This window comes from Hemiscyllium ocellatum, chromosome 15 (genome assembly GCF_020745735.1).
Source record: "Hemiscyllium ocellatum isolate sHemOce1 chromosome 15, sHemOce1.pat.X.cur, whole genome shotgun sequence".
Classification (NCBI taxonomy): domain Eukaryota; kingdom Metazoa; phylum Chordata; class Chondrichthyes; order Orectolobiformes; family Hemiscylliidae; genus Hemiscyllium; species Hemiscyllium ocellatum.
In genome coordinates, this window is record NC_083415.1 from 66,510,297 (window position 1) to 66,534,897 (window position 24,601).

The 24,601-nt window shown below is 44.4% G+C and overlaps 1 protein-coding gene across 5 annotated transcripts in view; it reads right to left on the reverse strand.

Moving 5' to 3' along the window:
• Positions 1-248: 248 nt before the first annotated feature.
• The window catches only part of tox2 (TOX high mobility group box family member 2), a 209,774-nt gene continuing 185,421 nt past the window's right edge, over positions 249-24,601 (reverse strand). For 4 of the 5 annotated variants that reach the window (XM_060836191.1, XM_060836193.1, XM_060836192.1 and 1 more), the window contains exons 4-9: positions 22,284-22,535; positions 18,079-18,306; positions 5,531-5,611; positions 3,283-3,714; positions 2,670-2,809; positions 249-1,258 (exon numbers count right to left, since the gene is read on the reverse strand). In XM_060836191.1, coding sequence (XP_060692174.1) covers positions 1,222-1,258; positions 2,670-2,809; positions 3,283-3,714; positions 5,531-5,611; positions 18,079-18,306; positions 22,284-22,535 — 1,170 coding nt within the window. In that variant the 3' untranslated portion in view covers positions 249-1,221. The remainder of the gene's footprint in view (positions 1,259-2,669; positions 2,810-3,282; positions 3,715-5,530; positions 5,612-18,078; positions 18,307-22,283; positions 22,536-24,601) is intronic. The other variant, XM_060836195.1, reaches the window with a different exon arrangement.

Below are 24,601 nucleotides of genomic sequence, written 5' to 3' on the forward strand. Positions count from 1 at the left end.
GATCTTGTAAAGTGTGTATTGCTCCCCTTTGCAAATGCCTCATCATAGCATAACATTTCTGTTCTTTTTAAGTTTAAATGGAGCTAAGAAAGAATTCCAGTGAATTAGTCTTAGGGGGACAAATGCTCTTAACACACAGAACAAAACATACAAAGTACCTTTAAGCTAATCGAGTGCAAGTGTTGATAGGAAGAAGTGACCTTTACACATCCAATGAGTATAAAATTATTATTTTTATTTACTGACTGGGAAAATATAAAAATCAGACAAGAAACATAAGAACATAAAATCTGACAGTTGGTGCTAAACCTGATGGAAAAATACCTCCACAAGGTCACCAACCTATTAGGAACATACTGATGTGTCCTTTTTTAAATAGACTAAACATTGTCAATCAAAAAATATTAAATAATTGAGCACATGGCAGAAAATTAATATTAAAAGCTACAGAATGCAACTATAAAAGGCCCCAGTCAGTGGTCTTTAAGGAAAACAAATACATTTGGCATTTTATACACAAATGTTACCTTCCCAGCTAAACAGTGATCCAAGTGTGCTACAATAAAATCAGAGACAAAAAAAACTCTCTTTTCTATAAAGTAAATCACAGAATAATCTTTCAACACACAAAGCTTCTGTAATTATCAATACATCTAGAACACTTAATAAAACTACAGAAAACAATATCCTAAATATATGCTTTCTTCAACAAATTGTTTCACATTTAATATTTTACGTCCTCAGCATTTCAATTTATCAGGACTCTGGTGGTAGAAAAGGCATCTTGATCATATTTAAGGATCCACTTTGTGGCAGGACCAATGTGGACTGTGTATTCAGTCTGCCTGCCTGCAGAGTCATCTTAATTATTGTAATAATGTCCCACACACATTAGGCCAAGGGTCCTACATTAACCACAAAAGCAGTTTTACTACAGTAGACGGCCAGGCTTGGGGCAAGCAAAAAATATTTCCTTGATAGGATCCAGTTAAATTGCCCCCCTTTACTTTAATTTAGACTTTATTTTGGTAAGAAGGAGGGTGAGAGTTGGATGATAACGTGAGGGAGCTCACAGGCTGGTGTTGTGTCAATGATTCCAAGTCCTTGGCAACTGGCTCAGCTGAAGTCCTCCCTGCTACTGATGTGGGTGTTTGAGGGGTCGGGCATCTTTTGGGCTGGTGACTCCCTTGGGAAAGTCCAAGTACAGGAGGTCGTGTGGGCTCAGGTGAGGTAGAGTGGCTTGTCCCTTGGTAACATGCTTCATCAAAAGAAGAAAAAGAAAGTGTTAGTTTCAGTGAATCTGAACAAAACCCAACAGAGATCTGTATCTCATGACCATACTGTGGTACCGTATGAACATTTCATTAGATAGGAACAGGAAGAGGCCTTTCAGCCCCTTTGAGCCTGCTTTCTCATTCAAATAGATCATGGCTGATCTTCAATCTCAACTGTTCTCCTCCCCTACCCCTGTACCCTATCAATCTCAGTCTTGAACATACTCAATGACAGAACCTCCACAGCTTCTGGCTCAGAGAACTTCAAACTCGCACCCCCGATCTGATTGAAGAAATTCCTCCTCATCTCACCCGTGATCCTCATTCCAAGATGGTCTCTCCTGCCTTTAGACCACTTCCTCACCCCACCCAGGGAGAACACCTTGCTGATATTTACCCCATCATACTCTGTATGAATTTTGATCGTTTGAATGAGATCACCTCTCTTTCTCCGAAATTCCGGAGAGGATAGGACCAATCTCCTCAATCTTTCCTCATTGCAGAATTCCTCAATCCCAGCAATTATCATGTGAGTGTTCAGTTGCCCCTTTGTTGATATTTTAACAGAGGTTTTAATGCAATTATAAAATGCAGCAAAGATGAATTGACCACTGCCAGGAAGAAAGGCTAATTGTTGCACTTTGTTGAAACAGCAGACAGTGTGAATTAGATTGGGAATGCAGTAAGGGCTCTTAGGATCAAGTTACAGACCAGCAGTTCCAGACCATACAGTTAACCATTTCTACATTTTGGAGCGTCTTATTACATTAAATTTGTCACCACCTTCTGGTCATAAATACTACTCAGTGGATACCACAAAGAAAATAACTGGAAAACTGCAAATGAGTTCCTTATTGCCTTTAACAGTTAGTCTTTCTTGAAGATTTTCATTTTGCATTCAGCAGGTTAATCTTCAAGAACGCTGCTGATGTGGGAAATGAACATTTGTATGGCAAGTGGATTCTGATTGGTAGAGTTGCTGTGGGAAATGCACCCAGTAATGAAGATTGACAGTTAACAGCCTGGTTTTATTTAAGTTTTGAATGAGGCAAGTTGACTGTGATTGATCAGGCAGCATCCTGGGGAATCTCCTCTGCACTCCCTCCAGTGCAATCACGTCCTTCCTATAGCACGGGGACTGAAACTGCCCACAATGTCCCAGCTGTGGCCTGACCAAAGCCCCATACAGCTCTAACATAAACTCCCTGCTCTTATAATCCAAGGCACGACTGATAGACTGTATACCTCCTTAGCCACCCTATTACTCTATCCTTCAGAGATCTGTGGACAAGTATCCCAAGATCCCACTGTTCCTCTGTTCCCCTTGTCTAAGTCATTAATCTAAATTGCAAAGAGGTTGATTGGATGACTCAATCACTATTTACTGTCATTTACCTGCAGTGGTTAATGACACACTCATTGTTGCAGTATTCATTCTCCCACTCGCTGCTCTGTACGTTCGGATTCGAAACACTCGGACCAGGAGACTGGGCACTAACCGTGTTCTGAAATTCCGACTGCATGTGAGCATATCCCTGTAAGAGAACAAGAGGAATTTCAGAGACATCATCGTTTGTATTTCTGGAATTCCTAGTCATTGATACTTGATGGAGCTTTGAGTAAGAAGAAAGGAGATCTTTGAGTCACTTGTTTTTGCTTGAGAAACATTTAAAATGTATTTCAGTTGATGAATTGCATGCCTGGGGCTCTAAATCCATGCAATCTTCCATGGTGAACAAATCCTGACACTTGTCTAACATTGAAGAAGGCTCCTGCCCGAAATGCCGATTTTCCTGCTCCTCGGATGCTTCCTGACCTGCTGTGCTTTTCCAGCACCACTCTAGTCTAGACTCTGATCTCCAGCATCTTCAGCCCTCACTTTCACCCAATAATAGTGTGCAGCAGGTCAGAGAGTGGGGCTCCTTTTGAAGGGAGTTTCCCAGTCACTGGGCTGCAGCTGATGAAGGATATTCTCATAGCTCACTCTCTATCATCCACCGAACCTCACCTGCTGGCCTGCTGGAGAGTGAAGCTGCGATTGGACTTGCAATGGCATCTGGTGAGAGATGATTGGCTGGCTCTGCACTGACTGCATGGAGATGGGTTGCTGGAGGACGTTAGCCTGTTGCTGCTGTCCCTGATGGTGATGGTGCTGGAGGGAGAGCTGCTGGTGCAAGGGGGGGCTGATCTGCAGCGAGGGGGGTGGAGAGCCACTCAGGGGCATCTGTGACATGACCGACTTGGAGCTGAGGGTCCGAGAGAGGCCATGGTGGGAGGGGCCCGAGTATGTTTGCAACTCCGACTGAGGGAGGAAGGAATTTGGTCCAATGTAAGGCGCTGAGGTGTGGGGGGGCAGGCTATAGAGAGGCTGCTTAGGGGGAATCATGTGCGATTGTTGAGATGTCTGGCCATTCTTTGTTTCCACTTGGTCACCATAGCTCTGCAGAAGGGAGACAAATGAGAAAGGTTGTTAGATTACTGTGTCTCCTCAACAGGAAAACCTGTGGGTTACAGTGGACAATGATAATTCGATTCCTGTCAGAAGTTAGCCTGATGCTCTCCTTGATCATAGAATGTTCCGGTACAGAGAATCATTCATATCCGACATGGCATGGTGCCATCACATCATCAAGTCATACAGCACTGAAACAGGCCCTTCGGCCCAACTCGTCCATGCTGACCAGGTTTCCTAAACTGAACTAGTCCCATTTGCCTGCAGTTAGCCCGTATCCCTCTAAGCTTTTCCTATTGATGTACCTGTCCAGATGCCTTTTAAATGTTGTAATTGTACCAGCCTTCACCACTTCATCTGGCAGCTCATTCCATACACGCACCACCCTCTGTGTGAAAAAGTTGCCCCTTAAGTCCCTTTTAAATCTTTCTCCTCTCACCCTAAACCTATGCCCTCGGTTTTGAACTCCCCCACCTCAGGGAAAAAAAGTCTTGCAATTCACCTTATTCATGCCCCTCATGATTTTATAAACTTGTATATGGTCACCCCTCAGCCTCTGACACTTCAGGGACAAAAGTCCCAACTTATCCAGCCTCTCATTATATCGCAAACCTTCCAGTCTCGCTAATATCCTTACAAATCTTTTTTGCACTCTTTCCAGTTTAATAACATCCTTCCTACAGCAGGGTGACCAGAAATGTATGCAGTCCTACAAATGTGGCCTCTCCAGTGTCTGGTACAGCTGTAGCATGACCTCCTAACTCCTGGACTCAACACTCTGACTGATAAAGGCAAGCATGCCAAACACCTACTTCACCACTCTGCCTACCTGTGACAGAGGAACTATGTACTTGCACCCCTAAGTCTCTCTGTTGAGCAACACTCCCCAGGGCCCTACCATTAACTGCGCAAGTTGTGACCTGGTTTGTCTTCAGTGAACATTTATAATCAGCTCAAGGCAATGTTTCCATTGGCTAGTCAACCTTGTCATTTCTGCTTGTTCCACAGGTGGAAGGACAAATTGTGTTAATTCACCTTCAACTGTAAAATACAATAAAGAGCTGTGGATGCTGGAAAAACTCAACAGCTCTGGCAGCATTTGTGGAGGGAGAGTCAGAGTTAATCTTTCAATTCCAATGACCCTTCTTCAGAAAGGGGTCATACCAGTCTCAAAATGTTACCTATTTCTCTCTCTCACAGATGCTGCTGGAGCTGTTGCGTTTCTCCAGCAATTTCTGTTTTTGTTTCAACTTCATCTTTTTAATTAAAGGGCATCATGTTGAAAGGACATTTCTTCAGAAAACTTAGTGCCTTTGAGTCCGGTGTAAATACTTTCCCATGGAGGAGGTTATAGCCTAGGGGCATTGTCAGGGGACCAGAGAGCAAACAAATATTCTGGGGCCCTGGGTTCAAATTCTGATGAAATCTAAGTTCAATTTAAAGTAAACTGGAAAAATAAATCTCATGTTGACCATGAAACAGCTGTCATACAAACATATCTTGTTCACTAATGTCCTTTGGGGAAGGGAATCTGCCATCCTTACCTGGTCTGGCCTTCATGTGACTCCAGACCCACAACAATATAGCTGACTCATAACTGTCCTCCGAAATGGACAATAAAACAATTTGAAATTGCTCTCTGGAGTTCCTGATTGTATTTATTAGTGACTGTCTTGTGTTCATGGTCCTGATTTTTGACTCAGTGTGAGGTTTCTGCTGAAGCTTGAGGCTGTAGAAAAGCAGGGTTTATTTCTGGCGAGTGACTCCTGTCTGTAATCTTGTCGAACTGGCTGCCATTGCTTACCTTGGACACTAAACTGGCTCTATAGGCAGCAAGTGCTTTCAAATATTCCTTTTTCGCAGCCTCAGTTTTTCTCTTGTATGCCTGTAAAAACAACATAGAGTTCCATCGTCATCATTTTAGTTTCTACTGAGAAAACCATAACTCACAAGAGCAGGACAGAGACTGACACAGTCTTTGGATGATTGAATGAATTGAGTTTTAATTAACTGGGAACAGGGAGGCCTGAGAAAGGAAGGACCCTCAAGCATTTTAACTTTGGGGAAGACAAACGGAAGAGAGGAACCAAAGGGAATAAGTTGGATAAAACAGTGGAGAAAAATTAATTAAGGTAAGATGGAGCATGGATGGAGCATGAGAGAGTGGGCAGAGTAAAACTATTAGAAGAGTATAAAGGCAGGAGGAGTATATTTAAGAAGGAAATCAGGAGGGCAAAATGGGGACATGAGATAGCTTTGGCAAATAGAATTAAGGAGAATCCAAAGGTTTTTTTTACAAATATCTTGAGGACAATATATTAGGGACAGAATAGGGCCCCCTCGAAGATCAGCAAGGCGGCCTTTGTGTGGAGCCATAGAAAATGGGGGAGATACTAAATGAATATTTTGCATTAGTATTTACAGTGGAAAAGGATATGGACGATATAGACTGTAGGGAAATAGATGGTGACATCTTGCAAAATGTCTAGATTACAGAGGAGGAAGTGCTGGATGTCTTGAAACGGTTAAAGGTGGATAAATCCCCAGGACCTGATCAGGTGTACTCTAGAACTCTGTGGGAAGCTAGAGAAGTGATTGCTGGGCCTCTTGCTAAGATATTTGTATCATCGATAGTCACAGGTGAGGTGCCGGAAGACTGGAGGTTGGCAAATGTGGTGCCACTGTTTAAGAAGGACAGTAAAGACAAGCCAGGGAACTATAGACCGGTGAGCCTGACCTCAGTGGTGGGCAAGTTGTTGGAGGGAATCCTGAGGGATAGGATGTGGATATATTTGGAAAGGCAAGGACTGATTAGGGATAGTCAACATGGCTTTGTGCGTGGGAAATCATGTCACACAAACTTTAGATTAGATTACTTACTTACAGTGTGGAAACAGGCCCTTCGGCCCAACAAGTCCACACTGAACCGCCGAAGCACAACCACCCAGATCCATTCCCCTACATTTATCCTTCACCTAACAGTTTAGCATGGCCAATTCACCTGACCTGCACATTTTCTTTTGGAGGAAACCAGAGCACCCGGAGGAAACCCACGCAGACACAGGGAGAATGTGCAAACTCCACACAGTCAGTCGCCTGAGGCGGGAATTGAACCCGGGTCTCTGGCGGTGTGAGGCAGCAGTGCTAACCACTGTGCCACCATGGCAGATGGAGTTTAATTCAGATAAATGCGAGGTGCTGCATTTTGGAAAAGCAAATCTTAGCAGGTCTTATACACTTAATGGTCAGGTCCTCGGGAGTATTGCAGAACAAAGAGACTTTGGAGTGCAGGTTCATAGCTCCTTGAAAGTGGAGTTGCAGGTAGATAGGATAGTGAAGAAGGTGTTTGGTATGGTTTCCTTTATTGGTCAGAGTATTGAGTACAGGGGTTGGGAGGTCATGTTGCAGCTGTACAGGACATTGGTGAGGCCACTGTTGGAATATTGTGTGCAATTCTGGTCTCCTTCCTATTGGAAAGATGTTGTGAATCTTGAAAGGGTTCAGAAAAGATTTACAAGGATGTTGCCAGGGTTGGAGGATTTGAGCTACAGGGAGAGACTGAACAGGCTGGGGCTGTTTTCCCTGGAGCGTTGGAGACTGAGGGGGTGACCTTATAGTGATTTATAAAATTTTGAGGGGCATGGATAGGATAAATATACAAAGTCTTTTCCCTGAGGTCGGGGAGTCCAGAACTAGAGGGCATATGTTTAGGGTGAGAGGGGAAAGATATAAAACAGACCTAAGTGGCAACGTTTTCACGCAGAGGGTGGTACGTGTATGGAATGAGCTGCCAGAGGAAGTGGAGGAGGCCGGTACAATTGCAACTTTTAAGAGGCATTTGGATGGGAATATGAATAGGAAGGGTTAGGAGGGATATGGGCCGGGTGCTGGCAGGTGGGACTAGACTGGGTTGGAATATCTGGTCGGCATGGACAGGTTGGACCGAAGGGTCTGTTTCCATGCTGTACATCTCTATGGCTCTATGACTCTATCAGCTCACTGACTGGTTTATGTTCTCAGTGTCTGTGATTCACACATGCCCAATCACATCCAAAAACACACCCATTCACACACAGACACACACCCACCCACTCACACATACCTACCCCCCCCCACACACACACACCCCTCCTACACATTCAGATATCCCCACAAACACTCTGCACAGACTCATTACTCTGAAAAAAACTATACCATTGAGTCCATCCAGGCTATGTTTATTGTAAAATTACAACAAAATTCACCCTATACATCCCAACAGTGACATCCCAATGATACTGCTCTGCCCGGAGGCTCTGAAGGCAGTGTGGGGCTCTGTAAGGTTTCTACAAGTTTTATCTCACTCTCTGCCTCCCCAGGGATGCTGCAAGGTGATGTAACACCAGGAATGATCCATTATTCCAATTCCTCAGCTAGCACATGGCTTCGTTCATTATTACAGCCCATGTATATATGATAAGGAGTGCCAGAGATTCCCAATGGTGTTAATAAGCAGTGCACTGAAGTATCTGTAATTGAGTGTGACATTTACTCTAAAATAAAACGAAGAACTGCAGATGCCAAAGATCTGAAACAAAAACAGAAAATGCTGGAGAAACTCAGTAGATCTGGCACTGTTTGAGGAGAGAGAATCCGAGTTAATGTTCTGAGTCTGGTGACTCTTCCTCAGAAACTTTCTGAAGTTGAGTTTCTCCAGCACTTTCTGTGACATTGAAGCAGTTCACTCTGGCTGGAGAAACCAGAGCAGAGAATGGGAGCTTAATATTGAAGAACTAAGATTCTATGTTAACTTTAGACTGTTGGAGAGCTAATTACTGAAAATCATCTTCTGCTCTTAAAAGGACTACCTCCTTTCCAGAATTTTCTTTTGCTGAGTGGCACAGAAATAATGAGTACAGAACTGGAAAGAGGTATCAGATGCAGCAGAAACCTGAAGACCCTCTGCCACAGCATGAAACCCCTTGGGATTTACTTGAAAGCCAATACTTTCAAAATCTGGTCTATGTGAGGGATGGGCTGAATTGGGACAAACTTGCCACCATGTGGAGACCACCCCAGTCCTGAGTGACAGGTCTACAATTCAATGAGATCATGGCTCCTCTCTGGACTAACTCCATTTACCAACTGTAGCCTTGTATCTTCTTAAAATCATTAGTTGATAAGAATCTATCAATTAACAATTGCTTTAACGTCAATTGCCAATCATGAAAGTGGGTTCCAAATCTCTACCACCAATAATAGGAATGACCTCTTTTCGTTTTGGAAAGGACTGGGTCTAATGTTTAGACTGTACACCCCAAGGTAAAGTCGTCTTCTCTCAACCTACCTGAGGCAAAAAACCTCACAGCCTTCAGAAAGTCCTTGGATGAGCACTTGAAATGTCATAACATTTTCAAGGCTATGGACCTGGTGTGGGAAAGTGGGACCAGTGTAGATGGTAGTGTATTTTTGGCGGTACAATCTTAATGGACCGAAAGGCCTCTTCTGTACTTTATTCGAAACACAATCTATTCAATGGCATGCCCTGTGACTCATCACAGGAGGGTCCTGGATGACTGTTGAGAAGTTTAATCTCACATAAACCATCTGTCACATGAGTGACACAGAGGCTGTGGATTTGGATGAGCAACGACCCATCCCCAGAGGTGGTCCTGATGGTGAGTGTGGGTACCTGCTGTTGTAGGTGATTCCTGGCTTGCTGGTTATATCTCTCTAGTCTCTGAATGAACATTATTCACATTTAGAAAGTGCCTGGTCACACTGAACCATCTCACATCACTTCCCACAACCATCTCCTTGCTGTCCTTTGGTTTCCTCCCATTGAGCAGATGTGGATGATGAACATACATAGGGATAGTGTGCACTCAGAAACTTCACACCACAATGATCCAGCACTCCCGTCATAACACACAGGGTCACCACAGGGAACAGAAGCAAAGGAAAAGCTGACCAAATCAGGCTGAGTTAGAGCTCACTAACAAACAAACATGGGTGGGGCGCACCGTCTCCTGAATAGGGACTATGCCCATTGGCATAGAGAAGAATGAAAGATGACCCTATTGCAATGCACAGGATTCTTAGGGGGCTTTAAAGGGTAGATGTGGGGAGGTTGTTTTCCCTTGTGAGAGAACCTAGGACCAGAAGGCATCATCTCAGACATTGAAGACAGAGATGAGGAGGAATATCTTCTCTCAGCGGGGAGTGAATCTGTGGAACCTGAGGCTGGGTCATTAAGTATATTCATGGCTGAGATAGGAAGGGGGATCGATAGTTATGAGGAAAATGGAGTCGAATATGATCAGATCAGCCATGATCTCATTGAATGGCAGAGCAGGGCTCAATGGGCTGAATGGTCTGGTTCTGCTCCCATATCCTATGGTCTGGAGAACTCGTTGAGATCCATTCTGCACCTCATGTGCTGGGATAGAGAGTGCCTAATCCACAATTAGTTTGAATGTAAGGATCTCCATCTCTCCAGCTGCCGAATGGACAGGACATTTTGTGATAGTGGTCATTTCCTGGCCATCATCATGCCCGACAACCCCACACAGCCACAATATCCCCGAGGGTATACTGGTGCCTCCTGTCACCAGCAACAGGGAGTCAGTGTCTGAAAAGGTTGGTTTTTTGGATTGCTGAGGGTGACAGATGGAAATCAAAGCTGATCAATTCTGAGCCCAATGTGGCCCATATACACAGCATCTGGTTGGGCTTATTATGTCCCTTCAACTTCTTTTCTCTGAGGAAACCATCTCCAATCTATCAAAGTCTCTGGAACCACGTTTGTACATTTTTTTCTACATCCTCTCTGAAGTCTTCCCTTGAAGGGTGGCAAGGTGGCTCAGTGGTTAGCACTGCTGCCTCACAGTGCCAGGGACCCAGGTTCGATCCCACTCTCAGGTAACTGTCTGTGTGGAGTTTGCACATTCTCCCTGTGTCTGCGTGGGTTTCCTCCCACGGTCCAAAGATGTGCAGGTCAGGTGAATTGGTTATGCTAAATTGCGCATAGCGTTAGTCAGGGGTAAATATAGGGCTGGATGGGTTACTGTTTGGAGGGTCGGTGTGGATTTGTTGGGCCGAAGGGCCTGTTTCCATACTGTAGGGAATCTAATCTAATTCCTAAATATTTCTCAGAATGCATTCTGTGACATGCAAGTGAGGCAAAGGTCATATAAACTGATAAATTCCACTCATCAAACTGTGCTCCAGACAGAGAACTGTCCTCTGGCTGGTCAGGGGATGGATGGTTGAATCTTTACCATCAATGGATTCTATTTTATCCAAAGGGACACTGAACCAAAATGAATAAATCATGTTGCTACAATTGCAGACCAACAGGTCATTGTGGATGAGATTCGGGCACAGGTAATGAGTCCATGGATTGTGGGAGTGGGACACACTGAACAGTGAAATTCTCCACATAGCCCCGCACAGCGCAGCGGTGGAAATAGTAGACAGTTTCCCATCCCATAACTGTTAGGAAATAAACACCAGCTCAATAAAACTGACATAAACTGAACACGTTTTAATTCTGAAATTGCACGGTGTAACTAATGAGATTCAGAATGACAGAATGTTCCCATAAATTATCATGCCTGATGGGTTCTAATTAGAATGAAGCTCTGCAAATCATCACAAGGAGCTGCACCTCCAAAGGGTCACTGAGTCCAGGGTAAAACACAGCTGGACCGAGCATATGCTGGGGTCACGTTGCTGATCTGATAAAGTCTCCATAGAATTACCTGTTAATTAGAGTTTAATGAAATGTTCTTGTTTTATGATATATTAATTAAACAGACGGTGTTTCTGGATCTGAAATAAAAGGTACATGACTTTGTGTGATGTGCTGCTGTCTAAAGTGGGGATTTAACATGCAGCAAGTCACCCTGTGCTTCCAGGGCATATCCAGTTAACACAAAAGACAACTTACTAACTCTAAGATCAGACAACACGTGTGGAACCCCCTACATCTGAACTGAAGCCTTCAACCACTCTCTTCGGTTATTCTTTCAAACTGACTCAGTCCCAGTTAGCAGCATGAGGGACCTGGGCTCCGAGCTGACAGCAGATGCACCAAGCAGCAATCACTTTAGTGGGGACTGAAGCCCCAAAGATCACTTGGCTTGAGTTTGAGATGGACCAGGTGTGGGACAGCGACAGCAGAGAGCTCACTGCTCCCAATATTAGGGAGGATTTTAACTTCTGGGTGAGCATTTGTAAAGTGTGTCATTTTCCTATATCTGCTGTCCTTGTTTATCGGAGTGATACAGGCTACAAGATTGGAATGTGTTTTCAGAGAAGCCTCAGTGAGTTGTTGCAGTGCATCTTGTAAGCAGTACACAGTGTGGTCACAGTGCATGGCCAAGGGTCTGGGGTGAATGTTGAAGGTAGTGGATAGACTGCCAATCAAGTGGGTGGCTTTCATTTTGAATACTCTCAGTTTCTTGAGGAATGAGGAATTTCTTCCCTCGGGGGTAGTGAATCTATGGAATTCTTTACTTCAGAGGGATACAGATGTATCCAGAAGCATATCTAATGCTGAGATAGACAGATTTAATCAGGAAGGGAATCAAGGGCTACATGGAAAAGGCAGGAAAGTGGATTAAAGGATTACCAGAAAATTGAATGGTGGGGCAGACTAGATGGGCTGAATGGCCTATTACTGCTCAAATATCTTTAATGGTCTTATAGTCTAAAGGATATATTTGGTAAAGGATTGAATCTTTCATTTTGCTGTTTATGATAAGATCTTACAAAATTATAATATATATGTGTGCATATATGGATAGCTATGTTTTTATCTTTTATTTTGAGGTATAAACTTATGTTCTTTCTTGATAAAAGTACATTGGCAGCCTCTCGTGTTCAGTGATTGAGCACCACCATAATGAAATTGCAAAAATAAAATTCTAATCCATCTGGCCAGGTTTCACTCTGGGATCAACATGTTCAATATGATCATCTGCTGGGAACATCACAGGTTAGAGAAAGACCGGGGAGCAAGTGTCTCAGAAGGAAAAGTCAGAGAAAGATCAGAGCACAAGGAATATTCGACAATAGAGACATGAGACAGTTACCAAGCTTCGGGTCTAAGCAGCTGAAGGCAGGCAGAGTGATTAAAAATGCAACAAGTGCAGGGTGCTCCAGAGAGAATGAGATTCAGGAAGTTATCACTCGCCATTCTCCAGGGATGAAGATAAGGATAATGGAGCTCACACACAAACTCACGACAGAGTCTCATTTACAGGTCATCACACTGACTATTAGCTTCAGCGATCAACTATAACCAGCCTGACGGAGGGTCCAAATATTGTCACTATATCTGCATCTTTGAGAGACGATGGACTTGGAGTAAACCCATTGATTAGAGGGAGCTTTGTAATGTTGGCAAACACTCACTGATCAAAGGCAAACACTCACTGATCAAAGCCAAAATGGATCCTTCAGAGGCAGCCTGTGCCAGTACTGCTGCCCTTGAGCTAACACTGTTGGTGGTGAGGACTGAAGACACACTGCAACATATTCTCACCATTGAGCTAACTGAGCTAACCATCACTGGGAGCTGAACTGAGCTAACCATAACTAGGAGGTGACTGAACTAACCATCACTGGGAGCTAACTGAACTGCGCAGGCCTGAAATGGTTAAAAAGCTGCAGAGTGTAATTTCCAGAACAGGTGTCCTTGAAGAGAATGGAAGGGCAGGCAAATTGCTAATCCTGTATTCCTGAGCATGAATCAAATCACTAGGCAACAGCACAAATAAAAACCAGGGAATGAGGACATTAGCAGAGTCTCTCAGGACAAACTTGAATCTTTGGTGAGAAAGATTTGGCAAGCTGGAGTAAAAGTGAACAATGCATGGACGTGGCTGTGCAAATCTACCCTGTGTAAACACAGCAGTTAATGAGGGGCAATGGACAAAGTATACAGACAGAAAAACAGGGCATGCAGATTGGTCTCATTCTGCTCTCGAACAAAGACAGGTAACCATTAAATAGGCACACTCAGTACCCAGCAGGCACTGGGAACGTGGTTTTTGTGACTAAGACACATCATCACACAGGGGCTGTGTACCTGCCAAACCAACTGGAAAATTCGAACAGAAATTGCTGGAGAAACTCAGCAGGATGGGCAGCATCTGTGGAGAGGGTTAATGTTTTGAGTCCAGAGACTCTTGTTCAGAAAATTAATCTCTTCACTATGTGCTGGTTTCTCACATGTGTGACTGAATCAACAAGGAAGGACTCAAAATCGAAATCATACCAAGACAACAGTGTGCTGATTACTGGGACCTGTGAGGCTTATCCAGTCAAACCCAGCTTCATACTGCTGACCTGGGAGATGGAAGCAACTGCCTCAGGCGTGGGACAACTCAGGAGTTGTGGAATTGTGGGGTTTCAGGGTGACAGTGAGCTGTATAACCACTGCTGGAGTTAGAGGTGGAGGCCAAACCCATAGATAATGTGTTGGTGGGAACAGAGCTAATGAGAAGAGAGAGTGTGTTTGGACTGATTGCGTATTGACCTGGTTTCTATTCTGTTTTGGTCAGGTTCAGTTGGCATTTTGTGTCTGCTCAGTTACTCTCAGAGATATTCCACAGGAGCACCTAAATGCTTCAAACAGCTGGTTCAAAATAGTTTGAATAGCCATTTCTGAGATTGGAGGTGGACAGTTCCTAGAGCACCCATACCCTACCTTCACACCTTCACCCTGGCCCTATGACCTCTTCCTGAGCTGGGACAGGTTAGGGAAGGAGCTGAGGGCTACAATTACCTTGACCCCGTCTGCCACATCATGGCTTCCACCAGAGAGAGCTGGTTGCAAAAGCCATTGTCAGAACACTGGGGGAGGTGTGTCTCAAGTGTGAATCCCCTTCTCTCTCACTGTGAGCCAAGTGACACACTTTTTCACTGGGGGAAGACTTCAGGATCCCCCAGATAAATCCCTCTCCCACATAAGGGGTGACCGTATTGAGGTGTATAAGACCATCAGGGGCATAGATAGAATGAATGCATATAGTCTTTTTTTCCCAGGGATGGATTATTTAAAACTGGAGGGCATAGGTTTAAGGTGAGAGAGGAATGATTTAAAAAGGACCTGAGGGGCAACTTCTTCACACAGAGGGTGGTGGGCATATGGAATGGGCTGCCACAGAAAGTGGTTGAGGCAGGTACAGTAGCAACATTTAAAAAAAATGTTGGATAGGGACATGGATGGGAAGGGTTGAGAGGGATATGGACCAAATGTGGGCAGTTGGAACTAGCTGAGTGGGCACCGTGGTTAGCACGGACCAGTTTGTGCCTAAGGGCCTGTTATACTATTCTATGATTCTATGATTCTATGACATCACAGAGTTATGGCCAGGAATCACTCAGCTTTAAGTGAATTCCTTGCTTACTGTTTCTGCAGTCAGGTAGCTTCAGGATGATGGTGTCACCTCACTTCCACTCCTCATTCCCAGGAGGTCAGTCAACTGCCTTCGAACGTTGGTTCTGGGAGCTATGGTTTCCAGCGCTGGTACAGGACTGAGGGAGGACTGTGATGTTGTAAGTGCCACTTCACAGGTAGGACATTCAATTGAGATCCCACGAATCAGTGTCACTGAACACAGAACACCATCTGGTCATGCCTGAATGCTAAAATCCTCATTGTTGCTTACAAATCCCTCCATGGTCTTATCCTTCTCGAGAACTGTGATCTCCCTAGTTCTTCACCCCTGCGAGACCCCCTCTGTGCTCCTGTAGGTCTGGCCTCCCAAGTAGCTGTAATTATATCACTCCAGTATTGGTTAAAAATCACACAACACCAGCTTATAGTCCAACAGGTTTATTTGGAAGCACTAGCTTTCGGAGTGCTGCTCCTTTGTCAGGTGGTCACCAGGCAACCACCTGATGGAGAAGCAGTGCTCTGAAAGCTAGTGCTTTCAAATAAACCTGTTGGACCTTAACCTGGTGTTGTATGATTTTCAACTTTGTCCATCCCAGTCCAACAGCAGCTCTTCCACATCAAGTCAAATATTAGTCCCTATGCTGCCAATGTCTCAAGCTCCTCCTTAAACCCCTCTGCCTGATGTCAAATGGTGCTTTGGGAAGCATCTTAGAAAGTTCTTTTATAAGATAAGCACTACATGAATGCAAGATTGCTTACTGTATATTCTCCCTTTGCTATTAATGCTCAGTAGCAGCAGTGTGTACTATCTACAAGATGCACTGCTGAAATTCACACAAGATCCTCAGACAGCACCTTCGAAACCCACATCTACTTCCATCTAGAAGGACAAGGGCAGCTGATACATGGGAACACCACCCCCTGTGTAGTGACTGTAATGAGGTTAGCTAGTTGGACCTCACAGAATGATTTCCCTGATCAGGGCTGTTAATCCAGTCCAATCAGGGAGCCCTGGCTGACAGATATAAGGAGGATCAGAAGTTCTATTCACTCCGAGAGCTGGTTCTGAACAGACAGTACTAGAATTAGGGACCGCTTTGTATAAAGAGTGATTTGGTAACAGAATACCAGCCTCTGTTACAGGTTCCCCTCCAAGCCACTTACCATCCTGACTTGGAAATATATCACCATTCCTTCGTTGTCACTGGGTCAAAATCCTGGAAATCCCTCCCCCCAGAGCATTGTGGGTGTATCTACATTCCATGGACTGCAGTGGTTCAAGAAGGCAGCTCACCCCCACCTTCTACATACACGATGATCAGAGGATTAGATAGGGTAGACAGTGAGTCTTTTTCCGAGGATGATAATGTCAGCTTGTACGAGGGGTCATAACTACAGATTGAGGGGTGATATATTTAATACAGATGTCAGGGGCAGGTTCTTTACTCAGAGAGTGGTAAGTGGTAAGATGATTAGGGGTTTAGATAGGGTAGATACTAAGAACCTTTTACCGCTAATGGAGTCAGGTGTTACTAGGGGACATAGCTTTAAATTAAGGGGTGGTAGGTATAGGACAGATGTTAGGGGTAGATTCTTCACACAGCGGGTTGTGAGTTCATGGAATGCCCTGCCCGTATCAGTGGTGAACTCTCCTTCTTTATGTTCATTTAAGCGGGCATTGGATAGGCATTTGGAAGTTATTGGGCTAGTATAGGTTAGGTAGGACTCGGTCGGCGCAACATCGAGGGCCGAAGGGCCTGTACTGCGCTGTATCCTTCTATGTTCTATGTTCTATGCACGGAATGCCCTACCTACTAATGTAGTCAACTCAGCCACATTAGGGAGATTTAAACAATCCTTGGATAAGCACATGGATGATTTTGGGATAGTGTAGGGGATGAGCTGAGAATAGTTCACAGGTTGGCACAACATCGAGGGCCAAAGGGCCTGTTCTGCGCTGTATTGTTCATGTTCCATGTTCTCAAGGGACAACTAGAGACTTGCAATCACATACTGGTCCAGCCAGCGACACCTACAGCACATGAGTGAATTTAAAAAAAACTTGGCAGTCTTGTTTGCCCGTTGACTGTGAGGTTTGTGTTTTGGGGTATGATATTATTTGATATTTAAAAGTAACGCCTTCCATCTGTCTTCATCCAGCTGAGGGAATAAGTTCAGTTCCTGCAGCCAGAGGTCACCTCAGTCAGTGAGGCTCCTGTTATGGAATTAATCCTCAAACACATTTATGAAGATTATACAATGATGTTTCCTGTAACTGTCTCATTCACTCAACAGATGTAAGTGCTCATAATTTTGTAACCAATCCCTCTTATTGATTATTAAACACTTACACTCAAACAGATTCAACCACCACAGAGAGTATTGGTTGTACTTTTGACTGGACTAATCCTGAGTTCACTAAGTGCACTATCCAGTTAGCTCTCCTCATGCTTCAGTCTTTCCAAACCTTCATTCCTGTACTATCTGCTGAGTTGATGTATCAGGTTAATCTGATTAATGTAGACAGTGGTTAATCATTGATTTTGATATTTCCATCATTGAAATACTCCAAGCACTGAAAGCTCCTTTCTGTTTTGCTGTACCACAGGGCAGCTTAAATATTTCTGAGTGAGTGCATTTGTTTTGCATCCCTTCACATCCTTTCTCTAGCCTGGAGCACAGTAACGAGTGTGCAGACTGATCGATGACCCACATTCTGTGGCCAATAAGGGATCCTCAAATCCAGAGCCTTCTGCCTCAGAGAGCAGAATCACATCGAACGGAGCAATTCAGAGACACTGGTGTCCGTCTCCGAAGCTGACTGAGGGCAATGGGTGCAATGGCATTGAGCCTTTTCTCTCCCAGTACCTGTTTTTAGTACCTTTCCGTTTCTGTTTTGCACAGATCTATAATAAACGGAACCCAGAACAGAAGCTTAAGCATTCCTTCTTTTCTCTCCCTACCTGTTTTTGCTCCTCTCCAAGACCATCCCACATTGAGGCGACAATTTTAGAAACATCTCCGAAGGTGGCGTTGGGATTTTGTCCTTTAATTGCTGCTTGTGTATCTCGGAAGAAGAGAGCGTAGGCAGAGACTGGCTTCTGTGGCTCATTTGGGTCCTTCTTCTTCTTCTTTTTCTGTGTCTTCATCTTCTTCCCGACGTCCATGGACGGTCTCTTTTCTCCGGTAATCTGTAAGGGAAGGAGTTGATCAATTTTGACCTGATCCCTTTCACTGTGATAGCTCTCAGTGGATGGATTAGTGTGTAATGCTGAGGTGGCCTTGCTCTCCACTGAGACACCAGCCTCCAACTTCCCTTCCACCCTCAATGCTCCCACTATTCGTCCATTTCAACCCTGTCCAACTCCTAAAACCCACAGGAAAGTGAAGAGGTTCTTCATACATTGAAGGTGTAGGAGACTCCTTCCCTGGATAGGAGCACAGTCCTGTGAGGGGAGATCAGCTAACTTGGATCTGTAACCCCTGGAATTTTGAGGAATGAGTGGGGATCTCACTGACAGCTACAAAATACAGAAAGGGGTCGACAGGCCTGATGCAGGTCAGAGGTTCACCGTTACCCTGGTCGAAGGGTCGAGAAGCAGGGGGCCCAAGATAAAAACAAGGAGATGCCACTTCAGATTGAAATGAGAAAAGTTTTTACTCAGAGAGTTGTGACACTTTGAAATGGTCTACCACAGAGAGTGTGGAAGCTCAGACCCTGAAGTATATGTAACCTTATGGTTAAAGAACAGATTGATAGATTCCTGACTAATGGAATGGTGCGGGTAAGAGATATGTTTGATTAGCCATGATCATGTTCTATGACATCGCATGCCCAAGGGGCCGAATGGTCTACTGCTGTTACTTTGTTCATAAATTGATTGCTAATTGACTCTGCACTGTGGAGGGGAATCCACAAATATATGGGATAGCCCTGTCACCCTCATCCCCTCCCATAAACTAATCACCTGTAACCCCGCCCTCATCAGCTCCCAACCTCAACCCATCACTACCATCCCCAATACATCACCCCACCCGCTTCCTCAACTCCACCCCTCATCACACCCATCACTCCTCATCCACATCAACCCACACCCCCACTCACACCCACTGCCCCCTCACCCATCAAAACCCACCCCATCATCCCCCTTACCCAAAACCCCCTCACCCATCACCTACCTCACCCATCCCCCCATCACTCATCACTCCACCACCCATCATCTCCTCACCCATCACCCCCTCACCCCATCACCCACCTCACCCATCACCCCACCCACCCCATCTTCCTCACCCATCCCCCCATCACCCATCACTCCACCACCCATCATCCCCTCACCCATCATCCCATCACCCCACCCACCCCAACTTCCTCACCTATTACCCCCTCACCCAACACCACTGCAACTCATCACCCAGCCCACACAACATCCCCCTCAAACATCATCCCCCCAACCCCTGGCAATTCTTAGAAACCCCTGGCCATTCTGAGAGGGCTGGCCACATTGATTGCATTTTAGTCCCAGAAAAGACAGGCCTGTCAAAACTGTGTCTCTGTTTCCACAGGTAGTGACCACCCAGCCTCCAGGTTGCTGACATGTCAGGTTGGCATTGTCTTCCTCTGGTGTACCTAATGCTTCATCTTCATTGCTCCTGAGCCAGTAACTGAGCTGAATCAATCACATGCGCGGAGGATTAATGGTCTACTTTTATTTATCCTGCTCTTCCCCCATTCATCATATGCTTTCCTCACTGTGGTCGGCGCTTTCTTATCCTCGTTTCTTGCTCCTTGTACACTCCGCAACTTCAATTCACCCTGTCACCCTCAACCAAACCCGTTACACAGGAGGCCAAATCTGATCACTTCCTTCTCCCAGTCTCTGCCCACATGGTGCAGGTAGGTGGCAGGTGAGGGTCAATGCAGAGAATTGTGAGGTGATGAGGTTTATGAAACAATGAGAGGTATAAATAAGGTGACATTCGGCCGTCAGGTCCACACTAACCTTTTGAAGAGCATCCCACCTAGAAGCTGCCCGCCTACCCCATCCCTGTAACCCTGCATTTTCCGTGACTCACCCACCTAACCTGCACATCCCTAGACACAATGGACAATTTCCCATTGTCAATCCATTCTGACCTGCATATCTTTGGACTGTGGGAGGAAATTGGAGCACCCGGAGGATACCCACGCAAACACGGGGAGAATGTGCAAACTCCACATAGACAGTCGCCCAAGGCTGGAATCGAACCCAGGTCCTTGGTGCTACGAAACAGCAGTGCTAACCACCCTATGAGTGTTTGGACAAGGTTATAGCAAATGGAGAGTGTAAACTGGGAAAATGTGAAATTATCCATGTCGGCAGAAAGAATGAAAAAAATATATTATCGAAATGGTGAGATTGCAAAGCGCTGAGTTACAGAGTGATCTGAGTGAACTAATGCATGAATTACAAAATGGTTAGTACGCTGATGCAGCAAGTAATTAGAAAGCTAAAGGAATATTATCACTTATTGTGAGGGGAATTGAAGAATAGAGATTCTGCTTCAGTTATACAGGACATTAGTGAGACTGGGTACCGGACTGGTCTCATTGAGGGAAGAACACGAACATGTTGCAGGCAGCTCAGAGAAGGATCACCAGCCTAATACCTAGAGAGGGCAAGTTTTATGAGTAATGGTTGGACAGACTGGGCTTGAGTAAGAGTGACTAAGGGCCCTTAACCAGGCAGATGTGGAAAGGATGCTTCCTGTTTTGATGGAATCCAGAACTCGGAATTAGAGTTTAAAAATAAGGTGCCATCCATTTAAAACAGAGATTACTGTGGCTAGTGCGCTAAAACACAAATATTCTTCTAAAAAGCAAGACTAATTTATTGAATTTGACAAAAAAAATGTTCTATTTGCTACATGCATAAATGAAGCTTATAGATTAGAAAATCCTCTCTGAGCAGCAGAAAATAATTTGTGATTGGAGAAAAGAGACACAATTTTTAAAAATATCTAACAAAGAAAACAAAAGCACTAGCCTCTCCATTTCCCCTCCTCTCTCTTTCCATCACTGCATCCCTTTCCTACTCTAATGATGTTGTCAGAGCTCCCCTCCAATAGGACATTCCTGCTCTGAATGACTGCAGCTGGTGACTTGCAGCTCCTGTGAGATCCAGGTCAGGTGAGGGCAGACAGGAGAGACTGCAGTAATCGACATCTGAAAGCCTGATGATTATGACACAAAAGCAAGAATTGTGAGAAAAGCTCAGCAGGTCTGGCTGCATCTGTGGAGAGAAATCAGAGTTCACATTTTGGATTGAGAGAACTCTGAGGAAGGGTCACTGGACCCGAAACGGTAACTCTGCTTTCTCTGCACAAATGAGGCCAGACCTGCTGAGCTTTTCCACCAGTTTCTGTGTTTGATTCTGGTTTCCAGCATCTGTAGTTCTTTCAGTCAGAGCTGGTGGATCTAACCAGCTGAAGAATTAGCCCAGCAGTACGCACTACCAACACCAAACGGGAACTGTTCCAACCTGTGACACTAACCTCTGGTATCCTACTCAGTATAAATTAGACACAACATAAAATAAATCTGTCTTATTCAAATAATGTGTCAAAGAACAAAGAGATGCCCAGCACAGAAACAGGCCCTTCAGCCCTCCAAGCCTGTGCCAATCATCATGCCCGAACTAAACTGGGAAACAAACCATCTGCCCTTATTCAGTCCATACCCCTCTATTCCCTCCCTATTCATGTAACCGTCCAGGTGCCTCTTAGATGTAGCCAACGTGCCTGTTTCCACCATCTCTTCTAGCAGTGCGTTCCAGACTTCTATCACTCTCCACTTGATAACCTTCCCTCACACATTTCCTGTAAACCTTCCCCCCGTCACCTTGAACCTGTGTCCCCTTGTAATTGAAACTTCAACCCTGTTCTACTTTAGGAATTTAGACCCTAATGTATTATGAATATTTATAGCACTTTATTTCTGAGAAGAGATTTACATTCTACGCTCACGATGTTTACAGAGGATTCAGAAATGACTGAACTCGACTATGGAACGAGCTAGAATAGCAGGCCTTGTCCATGCCATATCCTCAGCATGGTGATGTTAGGACAGGTATGCACACAGTGGCTAAGGAACAAAGGAATGAGGCAGGTAGAAGCAAAGATTGAGTTGTACCTTGGACAGATGGTCAGACTCCTCTTCATGTGCTGAGCTTGAGGGCGAGGGAGTGGCAGAGTTGCTTCCAGGGGGCGAGGGAGAGCCGTGAGTCAGAACGCTCCTAGCTACATTCAGACTGACCTGTGCATTCAGTTGTGAATGGCTAATGGCAGACATGTGACTAGGCGGCATGATTCCTGACCGACTGACCAATGGGTGTTGAGGTCCTGAATCGTATTGAGGACCCTCTGGATGACCCATTCCATGCATCTGGAGAATAAAGATGAATTTTTAACAGCACATTAGTTGTGTGGGCTAGGAACTAGTTTCTACATGCTTCTGAAAAAAAAATCATTATCGCAAAAAGTTCACAGCGATAAATTGAAATTCAAAATGATCACTAGCTCAATCCCAGAGTTGTCTGAGGTCAGGTCACTATCTGGACAATGGCTGAGGGATTACAGTGCTCTCTCTCAGGCTTCGGGATGGTTCAATCAATTGAAATTACCTTGGAGTTTTCAGGCTGCTATGACATTAGGTTCTGAAGAGGTTTCCAGAATTTGCCATTTTGCCTTCACAGTATGTGTTTGCAATTGGGATAAACATTTGAGAAACATCTGACAGGATCTGGTGCCCAGTGTGAAACTTAACTGTTCTTAACTATTCATCGATAGTCAATTGGTCGATTTTTAAAAATGGTATGGAAGCAGTTAGAAGGATGGTTTTAGGAAACACATTTTGGACAATTAGCATTTCCTAGATCTACCCCACACTGCCTGTCCCTTCATCAGTTCCCTCATTTCTTTCTCACACCTGAATACACTGACTCTAAGTGATATCTGCACCACCTAATTCCAACCTTTCGAGCACCTCTTTATTATAATGATTGAGCTTTTCCTGGCCATGCCTTCACTATCTCTGCCCTAAGCACAAGACCTCAGTCCCTAAATCTCTCTAGCTCCTTAAGAGCTGGCTCATTGTTTAAGCTTATTACTCACTGTCCTAAATTAATATAATTTGTTGTTACTTCACTGAGCAGCCCTGAGACCTGGATCATTAATGCTGTAGCCCTTCAGGCTCTGCACTCTCCAGTCTGATTCCATAATGTTGGGTTTGTGTTGTGGTCTTTCATCCTTTACCTCAGGAAACAGGTTCCTGGATTCACTTCAGTATCTCCCCCGTTGGTGGTGAAAATGACCCTGACAACACCTTGACATCTGCTCTTTGTTGGCGTCTGCAGACTGAACATCTTTAGAAGATGCTCATGACAGTCGATTCCTGCCTTTGATGTCCAACTGGATACCCGACCTCTGTAAGCTCTCAAGGACCACCCTGTGATGAAGTGGTCAGAACTATGTACAACATTCCAGCCCAGGCTCTATCCAAGCCTGAAACATTATCAATGCAAACGGTTCTGATGTAACACTCTCCTCGGTCCATAACCCAGCTGTTATACAACTCAGTGACAATCACCTTCCTGACTGACAACATCAATCACTGCTCTGATTCCCTCTCCTTTCAGAATATTACACTCAGAAGTCAAAGCAGATGCGTCTGTTGTTATCTTGCTTGTATTAGTGTGCCTACAGTTAGCACAGTACAGGCAGACCCCATGTTATGAAAGGGATGTGCTCCTGTGTACGTGTGTAAGTGGGTTTGTACACAAGTTGGAACACTATACAGTACATGATAAAATAGCCATTTGTAAATAACGGGAGGGCAGTTGCATATTGGATCTTTAAAATTAATATTAATACACCCCTTTATGGGATCTTGTTCTTAAAAATCAGAGTTCTTAAGTAGGATAGTTGTAAATCAGGAACCTCCTGTACACTCTAGCAGAGGATTCATTAACAAACTGATGGTTTTTCAAATTTCTCCAAATATAATCTCTCAATCTCTCCTCTATAACTGCTTCACTGAACACAAAACTGCTCCTTACCTCATTGTCTTTCCGTTTGTAAATCTGCAGGGATGTAATGTTTCTTCTTCAAAGTATAAATTGTCATTAGATTTGATTTGTGAATTTGTTTATTGGTGAATTATTAATAAGGGGAGTGATGTTTATACATTGGGTCATCAATCTGAGTTTCAAGTTAAGAGTCAAAGACAATGTGGTCTTGTGAAAGGGGAATCAAGCAGAGTGAGAAAAGGGTAACTGGTAGAGGTAGTGCATTTGGATTTCCCGAAGGTTCTTACACTAATTCAGAACTCAGGGTGCTGGGGGAATTTATATTGGCATGGATAGAGAATTTGTTAACTAACAGGTAACAGAGTTAGGATAAATGGGTAATTTTCAGGTCAGCAAACTGTAATTAGATTAGATTCCCTACAGT